The sequence below is a fragment of the Aquarana catesbeiana genome, linkage group LG05, assembly GCF_042186555.1.
Source record: "Aquarana catesbeiana isolate 2022-GZ linkage group LG05, ASM4218655v1, whole genome shotgun sequence".
Classification (NCBI taxonomy): Eukaryota; Metazoa; Chordata; class Amphibia; order Anura; family Ranidae; genus Aquarana; species Aquarana catesbeiana.
This window is the reverse complement of record NC_133328.1, coordinates 47,822,578-47,837,869: the sequence shown is the minus strand read 5'-3', so window position 1 is coordinate 47,837,869 and position 15,292 is coordinate 47,822,578. Positions and strand designations below refer to the sequence as shown.

The 15,292-nt window shown below is 42.9% G+C and overlaps 1 protein-coding gene across 1 annotated transcript; it reads right to left on the bottom strand.

Annotated features, from left to right (window-relative positions):
• Positions 1–4,628: 4,628 nt before the first annotated feature.
• FAM237B (family with sequence similarity 237 member B) lies at positions 4,629–14,715 on the bottom strand. The gene is made up of 3 exons (XM_073632658.1): positions 14,574–14,715; positions 7,794–8,189; positions 4,629–4,734 (listed from the first exon to the last, which is right to left on the bottom strand). Exons 2-3 carry the CDS (start codon positions 8,182–8,184, stop codon positions 4,706–4,708), a joined length of 420 nt encoding a protein of 139 aa, XP_073488759.1. The 5' UTR covers positions 8,185–8,189; positions 14,574–14,715; the 3' UTR covers positions 4,629–4,705.
• Between the last annotated feature and the right edge of the window lie 577 nt (positions 14,716–15,292).

The window sequence follows — 15,292 nt, the reverse complement described above, 5'->3', positions numbered from 1 at the left end:
TTTCTGGCTCCCACACATGGGCGTGGTCATCTCACTAACTCCTCCCCTTTACTGAAATGGGCACGGTGGCAGCGTTTGATGGGCACATTGGCAGCATTTGATGGGCACAGTGGCAGATTTTGATGAGCACAGTGGCAGCGTTTGATGGGCACAGTGGCTGCATTTAATAGGCACAGTGGCTGCATTTGGGCACAGTGGCTGCTTTTGATGGGCACAGTGGCTGCTTTTAATGGGCACAGTGGCTGCTTTTAGGCAGGGCACAGTGGCAGCATTTGATGGGCACAGTGGCAGTGTTTGGGCACAGTGGCTGCTTTTAATGGGCACAGTGGCTGCGTTTGGGCACAGTGGCAGCGTTTGATGGGCACAGTAGCTGTGTTTGATGGGCACGGTGGCAGCGTTTGGGCACAGTGGCTGCATTTGATGGGCACAGTAACTGCGTTTGATGGGCAGTGGCTGTATTTGATGGGCGCAGTGGATGTGTTTTATGGGCACAGTGGGAGTGTTTGATGGGCACAGTGGCTGCTTTTAATGGGCACAGTGGCTGCTTTTAGGCAGGGCACAGTGGCTGCGTTTGATGGGCACAGTGGCTGCGTTTGGGCACAGTGGCTGCGTTTGGGCACAGTGGCAGCATTTGGGCACAGTGGTTACGTTTGATGGGCACAGTTTCAGTGTTAGATGGGCACAGTGGCTGCTTTTAATGTCACAGTGGCTGCATTTGATGGGCACAGTGGCTGCGTTTGATGGGCACAGCGGCTGCTTTTAGGCGGGGCACAGTGGCTGCTTTTAGGAAGGGCACAGTGGCTGCGTTTGATGAGCGCAGTGGCTGCTTTTAATGGGCACAGTTGCTGCTTTTAATGGGCACAGTGGCTGCATTTGTTGGGCACAGTGGCTGTTTTTTTTTTTTGGCACAGTGGCTGCGTTTGATGGGCACAGTGGCAGCGTTTGATGGGCACAGTGGCTGCTTTTAATGGCACAGTGGCTGTGTTTGATGGGCACAGTAGCTGTGTTTGATGGGCACAGTGGCAGCGTTTGATGGGCACAGTGGCTGCGTTTGATGGGCACAGTGGCTGTGTTTGGGCACAGTGGCAGCTTTTGATGGGCACAGTGGCAGCTTTTGAGGGGTACAGTGGGCATTTGCTGGGCACAGTGGCACTGCTTTTGATGGGCAAAGGGCGTTTGGGCACAGTGGGCATTTGATGGGCACAGTGGCAGCTTTTGATGGGCACAGTGGGCGTTTGTGCACAGTGGCTGCTTTTAATGGGCACAACTTAGTCACTTACTTCCTTGACCGGCCTGGCCAGGGGGTCACTCACAGCAAGGCAGGCACTGGCAGCTGAGCAGCTCTCTCTCTTCAGACACACTCCGCTCCACTCCCTCTGAGCCACGCTGTCTGAAGAACATGGCAGAGGTGGGCGCAGGGCTGTCCACGAAGGAGAGTGCTTTTCTGATGGGGCACTCGAGAAGAGGAGGAGCAAGGAGCACCACTGAGGGACCCCAGAAGAGGAGGATCGGGCCACTCTGTGCAAAACCAACTGCACAGCGAAGGTAAGTATGACATTGTTTTTTTTTAAAACCCTGAACCTTTACAACCCCTTTAAGCCGTAATTCAAGAACATCCTTGGGTTGTTTGCCCTCCACTTCCTCAGCAAAGCCCACAGAACGGACATTATTCCACCTTTGGCGGTCTTCCATATTTCCCAACTTGTCAGTAGGGGCAGCTACCTTCTTTTGAATATTTTGTACTGAGCCTTCCAAGAGGTGAACTGTGTCTTCCAGGTCACTAATTCTCTGCTCTGTTGCTGTGGCCCTTTTCTTGACATTATGCATATCTTGCTTGAGAAAGGACATTTCAGTTCTAATGCCATCAATGTGTTCTGTCAGAGTAGTTTGGCATGTTCATATGGCCTCCATAATTTGTTTTAGTGAGGGCTCTGTGTCTCCCCCCCCCCCCCTCTAGCCCTATACCTTCCGTGTCTCCCTGGGGCAGCCTGTCTAGGAAAAAACCCCTTCTCAAACTACGGTTTCTGTGGGGCAGGGGGCTTACCGCCAGAGATTTTGGTGGGCATCAGATCATCTGCATGCTGCTGCTGTGTGCTGCCTTCTCCACGTGTCTCCTCCTCGCTGCCACCGCCATCTTGAGATCCCCAGGCAAACTGAGCTAGGCACTCTCCGTGTGCAGAACCGTATTTCACCATGGTGGTTAGTGTCTCTGTCTCTGCACACCTTCAGACACCCGATGGTGTGTCACTAAATAAAACAGTTAGCTTACAGTCCTGTTTACACCTTGCTTTTGCTTTGCTTTGCTTCAAAAATTATACCCCATGTAGCTTTAGTGGTGCTTCAGAGCGTCTTCAAAGCCTCCATAGAAGTCTATGGCAAAGTTCGCTTGAAGCCCCACGAAGCCTCATTGAAGCCCCACCAAAGCCTCATTGAAGCCCCACCAAAGCCTCATTGAAGCACCAAGCAAAAGCAAGGTGTAAACAGGACTGTAAGCTAACTGTTTTATTTAGTGACAGGGCCTTTGACTGGCATTCAGAGAGCTTTGTCCAAAGCCTTGTTTTGAAGCAAGTGTAAACTAGCCGTTAGAATGCAATCTGGAGGTTTTACATCAGGTTCTTTAAAAAAAAAAAAAAAATGCACTAAGCACACACTTTTTGCAGTTCTTGAATACCAAAATATTTGTCATCTTTATTTCATTCAGATATATAAATAAGTTACATAATCGTAAAATACTGAATCAGTTTTATGTACCCTTACAAATGACAGATCTATTCCCAGCAGCCGTTATCAAGAATACAGCTGAAACTATTTCAATGCCAACTTAATATAAATTCATGACACGTTTGGTTGGATGTAACTGGGCAATCGGCGGCCTACCTGAGAATAATCTGACATAAAAACATTAGAAAGAAGGCAACCTTGGTTTTACAAAAACATATTCAGAGATCGCCATGAAAGAATCTTCCCAGGTGCAGGATAGTGTCAACTCATTAGGACGTGCAGTTTTTGCATTGCCATGCTATTTGCCAGTTTTATAAGGTAAGGTTACTTTCACCTCATTAATCTCATAGCCCTCCTGATCTAGTCTATAACCCCCATTCCATCTGCGTATGTGTCTCAGAAAGACTGTAGCCTGTCCTGATCAGCGGCTTTGTTTACTCTGGCCTCACTCTAACATTGACCATGCTGGCTCACAGGTGGGAAGATGACCCTACATAAATCTATGAGAGATCACTGTGCAGGCAAGGCCAGCATTGAAAAGGAATTTGGCTTAAGGTTTTAAACAAGGCCATTGCTCAGAGCAGACTATGGCTGTCCTCCTGATGTAAGCAAGCACTAATTTAGGGTGGGGGGTTGTTCTATAGAATAGGTCAAGAAGGTAAAGAAATCTTTATCGCATGGATCAGCTGAATTTATCACCACAAGCTATTTTATTGATTTCTGCAGTATAATAATTGTAAAAGTCAAACTATCGAAAGGGTTCCTACTTCTTAAAATACTATATGAGATTATAAAATAAAGAATGAGGCGCTATACATGTTCATAAAAAAACTGGCACAAAGAAAACACTGCATCAAACTTAAATGTGCACATTAATGAAAAAATAAGCAAGCATAAAGTCCATAAGTGGATAAATCCCAACACCGAAACGGAATACTCCGAGATAAAACTTCTAGATCTTCCGCCACGAATGCTCAGTATGAAGCTAGCTCCGAAGGTGCAAAGCCTGGTGTGGGGTATGGGGTGTGGGGTATCAAATATGGACCCCGAAATGACAAATCCTCCTATCATTGCTGCTGTTTTTACTATATTAAAAATGACTACACTATGAGACTTTCATCCGTGTCTCCTGTGGAGTAATTTTTTACATTCTAGCTCCTTCCTGAGTGGCCATTGGAGTGGATTTATGCCATTAGTGGAACCAATCTGGTGTTCGTAAAGCATTTTTTGACCATCCTGTAAAAAAAGGGGTCATACAGCTCTGGTGAGTGGCCATCTTCATACTGAGCACTCGTGGTGGAAGATCTAGAAGTTTTATCTCAGAGTATTCCGTCTTGGTGTTTGGGATTTATTCACTTATGGACTTTATGCTTGCTTATTTTTTCATTAATGTGCACATTTAAGTTTGATGCAGATTTTTCTTTGTGCCAGTTTTTTTATGAACATGTATAGTGCCTCATTCTTTATTTTATAATCTCATACAGTTTAGTGATTTGTTCACATTAAAGGGGGCAGCTGTTGGTTTATATGTTCTCGTCCCCACAAGGCGCCATTTTTTTGATACACATTTTTCTTATACTACTACTAGCTTCAGACATTGTGTTTTGGAGGTGCTCCCATTCATTCATTTTTAATGGGCCCCTAATGCACATGTATGCAACAACAACCCACCTGATCCCTTAATGTTTCACAATGCATATATGTGCAAAAAGGGGTCAGGTGTGTTTGTGTTTTTTTTTTTTTTTTTTTTTTTTTTTGGGGGTTGTGTGGATGCTGTTTGAGGACCAATGAGAAATAAATGGCACATGTACCACAAGGCACGTCAATGCGTATGATAACGCAGGCATAGGTGTATAAAGCACTGTTTCATGCAAAAAGAACTGCACACCTTGGCAATAATTATGTATATGAATTGTGCGTAGTCTTGGAGCTTCAGATATACAAAATCCCCTCTAAAATTATATTTCAGAGTTGGCATCAGGCATCAGATCCAGGGGTTAATAAATGTGACTCCTATGGAACAAGGAAAGAATAATTAATACATATTAAACACAGATTTATATTTCACTAAATACATTATATGGCCAAAAGGAATGCAGATTTTTGTCCATCACACATTTATGAGCTTGGTGGACATTCAATTTCAGGATAGTGGGCATTAATATGGCATTGCCCACCCCTCCCTGGTGGTTATAAGAGCCTAAGACCCCATACACACTATTAGATTTTCTGCAGATTTTTGTCTTCGGATTTACCAAAACCATATAATATGAGGTCAAACCTTTATGCCTTGTACAAACGGTCGGACTTTCCAACGGAATATGTGCGATCGGAGCTTGTTGTCGGAAATTCCGACCATGTGTAGGCTCCATCGGAATTTCCGACACACAAAGTTTGAGAGCATGCTATAAAATTTTCCAACAACAAAATCCGATCCTTTAAATTCCGATCGTGTGTAGACAAATCTGACGGGAAAAGTGGCACGCATGCTCAGAATAAATTAAGAGACGAAATCTATTGGCTATTGCCCCATTTATAGTCCCGACGTACGTGTTTTACGTCACTGCGTTCAGAACGATCGGATTTTCCGACAACTTTGTGTGACCGTGTGTATGCAAGACAAGTTTGAGCCAACATCCGTCGGAAAAAATCCATGGATTTTGTTGTCGGAATGTCCGATAAATGTCCGACCGTGTGTACGGGCATAAGAGTTTCAATTTGTATGCAATAAGACAGGCCCTTGTACTACATGGTTTTGGTAAATCTGAAGACAAAAACCTGCAGAAAATCTAATAGTGTGTATGGAGTCTTAGTTATTACGATGTTGGAAGTTCGAATTATCTAAAATGTTTTTGTATGCTCTAGCCTTACCATTACCTTTCACTAGAAACACCTGAACTCAATCATCTGGTGAAGTGTCCACATACTTTTAGTCCACATAGCTTTAGTTAGTGTACTTCCCAACACTCACAAAATAAAATAAAAAATATCTGATCACTCACTGTTGAACATATAATAACATTGCTAGTAAAGATGAAAAAAAAGACTGGAGTTTATCAAAGTCAACCTATTTTACTATAACTGTCTACCCACTTAAAGACTGACAGATATCTCACTAAAAGGAATAGCACATCTGCTAGCCAAAGAATATGTCTTGCCATGACTAATATTTTCTGAGTCACTGACCTGGAACAAGTACACTAAATTGAGTGGGTTTAATGTGGAGTTGACCCACCCTTATATATAATATAACAGCTTCCACTCTTCTGGGAAAGCTGTCCACAAGGTTTAGGAGTGTGTCTATGGGAATGTTTGACCATTCTTCTAGAAGAGCATTTGTCAGGTCAGACACTGATGTTGGACGAAAATGCCTGGCTCCCAGTCTCGGCTCCAATTCATCCCAAAGGTGTTTTATCAGGTTGATGTGCAGGCCAGTCAAGTTCCTCCACCCCAAACTCGCTCATCCATGTCTATATGGACCTTGCTTTGTGCACTGGTCCAAATCATTTGGTGGAGGGGGGATTAGGGTGTGGGGTTGTCTTTCAGGGGTTGAGCTTGGCCCCTTAGTTCCAGTGAAGAGAACTCTTAAGGCGTCAGCATACCAAGACATTTTGGACAATTTCATGCTTCCAACTTTGTGGGAACAGTTTGGGGATGAGCTAGTCTGGGGTGGAGGAACTTGACTGGACTGCACAGAGTCCTGACCTTAACCCGAAAAAACACTTTTGGGATGAATTAGAGCGGAGGCTGTGAGCCAGGCCTTCTCGTCCAACATCCGTGCCAGACCTGACAAATGTGCTTCTGGAAGAATGGTCAAACATTCCCATAGACACACTCCTAAACCTTGTGGACAGCCATCCCAGAAGATTTGAAGCTGTTATAGCTGCAAAGGGTGGACCAACTCAATATTGAACCCTACGGACTAAGACTGGGATGCCATTAAAGTTCATGTGCCTGTAAAGGCAGGTATCCCAATACTTTTGAAGATATAGTGTATTTCAGGTTAGGAGTTCTGGCTTGAACTTTATCCTTAGTCAAACTTATTATGAAAGAAGCTCTAGGATTATTGTCATCTAGATCAAGGTGATGTAAGTCTAATGACGTGCATTATATTTAACCTCAGTGCCCAAGATCCAGAGATCTTTGTCCTGAAATCTGTGGTCATGGCTGCACTCCAACCTGGTGGTTTTGAGGAACTTCTCTATTGACATGGACCCACCAGCTAATTCTGCAGAGCGGAGCTCAGAGGGTGGGAATGTGGTGGAACCACAGGTTTTAGGAAAAATAACCTGCGCATCATTATGCCCAGTACATCCCAAGGGATCTAGCATTCTTGGAAATCTTTAAAAACATCACTTACATAAACCAGTTTATGTCTAATTACCTTTTAAAGCACATCTTAGCCCAAAAACAGAACTGTATTTAGATGTTGTGGCTGCAATAGTTTGCTTTTATCAATCTTTTTTTGGCTTTATCTTCACCTGGTAACCCTGCCAGCAACATACTTTTTGTTGAGGGTGTCAACACTCGTTCATTGTACTGTGTCTATTGAGGGGCATAAGCTGCTTTACTGATTTGGATCACAAACACCCCCCCCCCCCCCCCCAATCACCAATACATAGGGAGAAGGTAAAAAAAAGAAAAAGAATTTACAAGAACTCTGTATTTTTGACAATATCAACATGTATATTTCAATTTTTGCAAAACATTACTTGGCCTGAGAAAAAAAGAAAACAAATGCATTCACCACATCCTAATAACTAGTAATCTACAGTATATTTAATTTTTGACCTTGGGTTTGTACCATTTTAAAGTTGTCATGTGATGCTATTGTCAGGATTCAAAGGGATCACATTATTCTTTTGGTTACGTTTTGACACTCCGACACAATTCTTTGGCTAGCCCCATACAGCACAGAAAATTCTGGTAAAAAAATGTTGAACCCCCAAATTATTCTAAATGTTTCTTATAAAGTCTTTTGCCTTAATAACCCATAACAATTGTATTTGAGCAATTTGCCTTTCAGTAATCAGCACATAAATACAGATGGTTTGACACTCTGATGGAGTTACCTTTATCTGGTTTGTGTAGGTATAATGATAAATTTGGAGATGCCAGTTGTCTTCTGCCCATTCCATGAGACCTGGAGAGTACGCAGTCTACATATATGTCCCAGAAGTCCTGTGCTAACCCATCAAACAGAGCATTATGTTTGGGGTTTGCTGATTCCTTCAAATAGACCATGAAGTCCCAAAGGCCCATGATAGTGTCCGCGACCCTAAGCTTCTTCATTTCCACCAGCTTGCGGGATGCTGCCTCCCAGCACTCGTGGTCAATTTCACCAAGGCCTTCTGCGTTTAGATGTCTTTGTGATTCTTTGTTATACATGGATCTAGCATATATTGAAGTCACCATCAGAAGGGCGAAAAACTGGAGATACCAATTACTTGTTGCCAAATCCATTGCTTCTACAAGCAAGCAAGAACAGCAATGAACAACAAATTAAAACAAGTTTTCAAGCTGATAATAGCACTTGTTTCTGGTGTAAGTCCCAGCAGCCTACACAACAGGTTGGATTTATATTACTTTGAAAATGACAATCACTAAGATGTAGTTATTTTTCAATCTTGTAGTGATACTATGGATCAAAATCCTAGAGGACAATACAGGAAAGGGTAACAAAATGGGATTTTGGAAAAAGTGGTTCCAAATGAAAAAACAAAAGAGAATCTAGTGTAGAGACAGACAGGATTTCTCTTTCCCTTTTTTTTTAACCTATGCTTGTCTTTATTGTTACAATCATAATATATGAATGTTGCAAATTTTAACAATTGAATAAATAACTTAAGGTATGCAGTTGCAGGATCACAAAGATCCAGACTTGGAGACTGAATGTGATTATGTAATTTTTACCAATGCACATGAGGAGCCACTGAGGCCCTACGTCTACCATGAATTAATATGAATCCTCTACAGGTGTAATTTCAAATACTTTCAAAGGACTCCAGAGTTGGCATGAGTAACTGGTGTTTTCACTAATCTTCACTCCCCTGCCTGAATTCAGTTAAGGACCCTTTGGTCTTGTCAGTTCAATGCTACTTCTATCACTTGTCTCCTTTGCGAATATTGTCATATACATATACAGGCAATTTTCAGCTCAGGATAGGCCTCTGGGGAGACATTTATGCTGTGCTCCTTCCTTTTTATCTCTCAATGTAGAATAAGGTAGTTCCAATTTTTCACATGATGATGATAGGCATTTAATTAAAATGCCCGGTTTACTGAATTTTGCTATAAATGTGCAAGGCCGGCTGAAACCTTGCCAGGTTTTGCCAGGCGTTGCCGGGTAATCAAAATGATTACTGAAACTCTAGTTGCTGGTGGCTCTAATCTATACCTGCCTGCTGCAGACAAGAATGACACTGGTGTCACTCCTATTGGGGACACCAGGATAACTGCTGGAGGAAAGATTCTTCTCTCTGCACAACAATAAGCAGAATGGTATGCAGTTTCATAAGTCTAAATATGCTAAAATCATGGTGTCTGGTTTGCAGCTCAATCTTTTTGGCATTTTTTCCCAGGTTACAAAATAACTTTGATAACACACCCATATCATTTATTTTATTATTAGGGCTTCTAGACAGACTTTTTGTCCATGAAAACTTTCAGAACTCTTTTAATCCTGAAAGTTCAATGTAACTGCATCTCACTATTGTAAACAGAAAAAAACATTCAATTAAGAGAACAGCCTTGTACGTGTATTGAAGATGTTTACCTGCTAGAATTCAATGCCAACAAGATGACGGAGGGAGAAGAGTTATATTTACTGTCCTTCATGTTTGAAGTGATCACTCAAAGAGACCCAGAATACCATCTGCCAATACTAAATGCTTTGTAATATAAGTACAATGTCCTATCCTACCTTTGATTCTTATTGTGATTCACCACTGTTCCCCAATCTCCTTGATGTACATTCCATAGTGGTTGAACACTGATTAATACAATTTTCTAGTTTTGCTCTGTAATCATTCATTAAATTGCCACTTTAGGGTTCCTAATAATACTCATATATGCATAATGGTAGAGAATGGACATAGAGGACATGTCCCTGAGACTGAAGGGCAGAAGATATCAGGTCATCCTTTTAGGAGTGGCTTCACCTCCGTTCTCAGAAAACATTGCATGTGCGATACTTTGATCCTTGAGAGGAGTGAATGATTGGGTCCACCCATAGGAAAATGTTATCTTATTTGTATTTTATTTAATCTCAACAGGCGTTCCCATTGGATGATTTTTCCTCTAGTTCTATTCCAGTGACAACTCAAACTTTTGGCTTTCTCATTACTTTTAGTCACTGTGACAATGGTCACCAGGACAAAAAGAGAAAGTGAATTTCCCCAGCATAGACACAGAGCAATTAACCTAATGGGGTTGCAGACTTTACCCTATTCTATCTAAAATGTAAAAAAAAAAAAGTTGGCTTCACATACACTTTAGGCATTTGGAGATGCTAATGTTTACATAGCAAGATTTGCAAACCTGTTGCCAACAAAATAGCATTTTAGGGGAGGATCAGGAATAACAGCAAATAGTATTTCTCTAAAGATGTCTTCGTTTAAAATTTTAGACTGAAAGCTCTTTTACCACAGTTTTAATTAATTTAGCTTCATAAGCCTTATTTAGCTTATCAATATGTTCTAGAGCAGTGGCTCTCAACCTGGGGGTCGAATGATGATTTGCCAGGGGTCACCAAATCCCGGGCCGTTCCTGAAGCTCGCACCGCTCTCCCAGCCTTTTCGCGGCCGCCCAGCAGGGCTGTCCCTGGAGCCCGGGGCCGCCCACTCAGCCTCTTTGCAGCCCCCTAATCAGTTCTTGGCATGGCAGGGACTAAAGGTCAACTGACTGGTGAGGAATGTGAAGTGGGAGGGGCTGGAGGAGACCCTATCTCCTAATTTTGGCATAGGTGCCACTGCTGCGAGACACCACAGAGCTGGAGTCACAGTGAAGCCGGAGACACAGTGAGTAACACTCACTGTGATTAGAGTTGCCATTAAAAGTCCCCACTACAGTTCTCAGATCAGCAGATGACCCTGATCAAGAGCCCCTAAGTCGGCTGATCAGGACTCCCCCCCCGGTACTGCCACTCATCCCAATTTCTCACCAGCACTGCCACTCATCCCATTTCCCAGCCCCCCCCCCAAGGAGTAAAAGAAGGAAAAAAAATAGAGAATACATGGAAGGGAGAGGAAAATAAAAAGGGAGAGAAAGAATAAGATAAAGAACAAGAAGAATGGCTAGAGAGAGGGATGGGGGGACAAGAAATTAGGATAGAGAGAGATAAAAGGGAAAGAAAGGAGAACAAAGAGAGAGTGGTACATCCTAAATTGTACCATAAGGCGTTTTAATACTGTACGAGTGGAAAGGACTCAGGGAGCGCTGTCCATGGGTTAGAGGCGCAAATTACTTGTCTTGCTTTGGGTGCTGAAAACCCACGCTATGAAAATTTTACTGTTAGGAGTCCCCACAACTTGGGAAATTTTATCAAGGGGTCACGGCACTAGAGAGGTTGAGAACCACTGTTCTACAGGGTCATAGGAATGTCAATTGTGAATTTTTTTTTTTTTTTTCAGATTTCAGGAAATTTGAAATAATTAGCACAAGAGCCAGGTAAAAAAAGGCATTAGCAGGATGTAAATTGGAGGTCCACTTTAGTGGTAGTGTAACTAAAATAAAACTTTTTTTTTTCGTTTTGTATAAAGCAGAGAGGGATTAGAACATCTGTCAGGTTTTTTACTGCTGTCTGTGTCCCTTTTAGAAAGATTCGCCCTCTCTATTGGTCCTATTTATCTGTTATCACTGAAAATGAAAGTTAAAAGAGAATCCCAAATTTTGGGTTGTCACCAAAACATAAAGAGAGGAGAAATCCAATGGGGTCACTAGTTCTGGTGACAGCCAGGGATTTCCTATTCTTGGAGGGATTTCATCTCATGACTTTTTTCCCTATGTGACAGGAAGTGAAGGGAAATCTCCCCAATGGGGCACAGATTGCAAAAAAAAAAATGTCAGGCATTATAACCCTCTCTTGCTCTATCCAACATTTCCCTTCAGTATTTTACATTTTTTTGCAAAACTTATCTTTCCAGTTTTGGATAGAGTAGCCAATGGTTATAACCCCTTTCTGGGTCTCACTCGAGAAATTTCCCTTAATTTTCTGTTCTGTCCCATCAAAGTAGGGACGTCCTCGTAGGCCTTTCACAGCTGCGCAAGAACTCAGCATATTCCTGCGACTGGATGTACAGCTGGATGCGGTTAGCCATGCTCACTCAGCCTGTACACAGCAATGACAGGCGGCTGACAACAGCTGCATCTGTCCCACAGGGGTTTGGATGCGTATAGTTGTGACAACTCAGCCTGTACAAAGCAATGGCAAGCCGACAGCAGCGGCAGCTGTCCACAGCTCCCCACTGATGTTATAATATAATTGCACATGGAGCAATTAACTGTGAATAGGGACAGATAATTGCCCCAGGACGCAAACAGCTTGCATCCAGGATCAATCATCTGTCCCTAACTGTTGGTAATTGCTCTATGTGTGATTACACCTGAACACCCATGGACAGTGTCAGCTGTCAGCCTGTCATTGCTTTATACAGGCTGAGTGAGCACAACTATCTGCATCCAAACACCAGTGGACAGCTGCAACTGCTGTCACCCTGTCATTGCTTTGTACAGGCTGAGTGGAAAGACAGCAGTTGCAGCTGTTACAGAGAAACAACAGTTGCAGCTGAGAGCAGTTGAAGCTGTCCACAGGAGTTGGAATTCGGATAGTTGTGGCAACTATCCCCATCCAAACCCCAGTGGACATCTGCAACTGCTATCAGTATGTCATTGCTTTGTACAAGTTGAGTAGACATAACTATCTGCATACAAATCCTTGTGGACAGCTGCAACTGCTGTCAGCCTATCATTGCTTTGTACAAGCTGAGTGGTTAAAATTATCTGCATTCACCACACAGTTGACCACCTGCTCCTCCTCAGCAAACTCCACTCCTTTGGCCTCCGTGATTCTGCTTTATCCTGGTTCTCCTCCTACCTATCTCAGCGCATTTTCAGTGTCACTTACAACTCCATCTCCTCCACTCCACTCCCTCTTTCTGTTGGGGTACCCCAAAGCTCCGTCCTTGGGCCTCTCCTATTCTCGCTCTATACCTCTTTCCTGGGCCAGTTGATAACCCCCCCATTGCTTCCAATACCACCTCTACACGGATGACACCCAGATCTATATCTCCACTTAACTCACCCCCTCGATCTCCTCACGGGTCACAAACTTACTGAACGACAAATTGGTATGGATGTCACACCACTTTCTCAACTCAATCTTTCTAAAACTAAGCTTGTCATATTTCCTCCTTCCCGGTCCCCTCCCCATGACTTTACCATTAAGATCAAGGCACAATCATTGGTCTCTCCACACATGCCAGGGTGCTGGGTGTAATCCTTGATTTTGACCTCTCCTTTAGCCCCCACATCCAATCACTGGCTAAATCCTGCCGCCTTAACCTCCGCAACATCTCCAGAATTCCACCCTTCCTGACTAATGACACCACAAAGCAACTTATTCACGCCTTGGTTATTTCCCGCCTTGACTACTGCAACTCTCTCCTTAATGGCCTATCCTTGCACAGGCAATCCCCCCCTTCAGTCTATTATGAATGCTGCTACTAGACTAATATACCTCACTAACCGATCCGTGACTGCTGCCCCTCTCTGCCAATCCCTTCACTGGCTTCCCCTACCCCACCGTATAAAATTCAAAATACTAACCACAACATACAAGGCCATCCACAACATCGCCCCCATCTACATCACCAACCTTATATACAGATATCACCAAAATCGTCGCTCCTCTCCTCCCAGGACCTCCTCCTCTCTAGCTTCCTTGTTATCTTCTCCCATGCTCGCCTTCAGGACTTCTCCAGAGCCTCTCCCATCCTCTGGAACTCCCTGCCCCGGTATGTCCAATCAGCCCCTACCCTGTCCACCTTTAGGAAATCCCTGAAAACCCACTTATTGAGGGAAGCCTATCCCACACCCACCTAAATACCCAAGCCATCCCCTTTAAATCATCCCCCGCCGCTATTACCTTTTGGTACTCCCACCACCCCTCTCCGTTTAGATAGTAAGCTCTACAAGCAGGGCCCTCCTGTCCCTTCTGTATTGAACTGTATCGTATTTGTGTTGCCCCCCCTCTACATTGTAAAGCACTGCATAAACTGTTGGTGCTATAAATATTGTGTATAATAATAATAGTAATCCACCTGGGGATTTAGCAACAGGAATACACTGGAGTCTTGCTGCAGCTCTGATAAAAATACCATGTCAATGAGGCCTTAGGCCAGGGATCTCCAAACTACGGCCCTCCAGCTGTTGCAGAACTACACGTTCCATGAGGCATTGTAAAACTGACATTTACAGACATGACTAGGCATGATGAGAATTGTAGTTTCTGAACAACTGGAGGTTCATTGTTTGAAGACCCCTGCCTTAGGCAGTTGTCACTTGAATTAGTGTCTCCATTGGAACATTTACCCTCGCCTCTTGTTCTGGTGACAACTCTACAATTTTGGACTTCACCTCACTTGCCAAGGGTCTCCAGATCAAATAAAGAGAGGAAATCCACCCAGCAGACACAGACAGCAATAAAAACTTAATTATTAATATATATTATATAATTATATAATATATATTATTAATTAAAAATAAAATATTATGGAAAAAGAAAACATTTACAGAGTGGTATACATATACTAAAAATGTATTAACATTAATGATCACCAATAAAGTTGACTTACCTACAGTGTACGCAGTATGACCTAAAATATAAAAAATGTTTGACAAAGTTAATACAATACGTATGTAACATCGGAGAGGATTGTGCAGAGAATACTGAAGGAGAGAGATGATAGACTGACTTGTGCAGACCTTTGCAGTCTTCTGATCGGAGGATGACAGGTGAGGAGTAGGACAGCCTAGACAATTTTTATATTGACGCTCCTCCTACGGTCCTGCGTCACAAGGGGGGCCAGATACTGTCTGTGAGTCAGGAGTATTCCTATCAGTGTGCAGTGCTGAGATCACCGCTGTGAGCAAGAAGAACGCAGACACGAGAACAAGTCACTCAGCACAAACAACACATTGCAACTCCTCTGCCACTCTCCATCCCCACATCTAGTGGAGAACATACAGTTTATGAATGATGATCTGTGTCAAATAGTGATCATATATCTGAACAGTTAAAATATTACTTGTCAAAAAAAAAGACAAGAAAAAATACAAAAACAAAAATAACATATTTTTGTTTTTGTATTTTTTCGTCTTTTTTTAACAAGTAGTGTTTTTGTTTTCATAGGTGTAGGGAAAATTAATAACGGAAAGACTGTGATATCTGTAATGCAGAAAGTTGAGCTCTGTCCAAAAACTATTTTTTGACGTTCATTGAAAAAATAAATCCAAACTAATGAAGTGTGTCCCGTGCGTAGAGGCTGCAGTATTTTGTACATCTCTGACTGTG

Bases quoted from the DNA above. Each gene is read 5' to 3' on its own strand.
- FAM237B (XM_073632658.1), bottom strand. From the start codon at position 8,184: ATGGATTTGGCAACAAGTAATTGGTATCTCCAGTTTTTCGCCCTTCTG. The intron at 4,735-7,793 runs GTAACTCCATCA...CTTGTTCCATAG, and splicing joins CCTACACAAACCAGATAAAG to GAGTCACATTTATTAACCCC.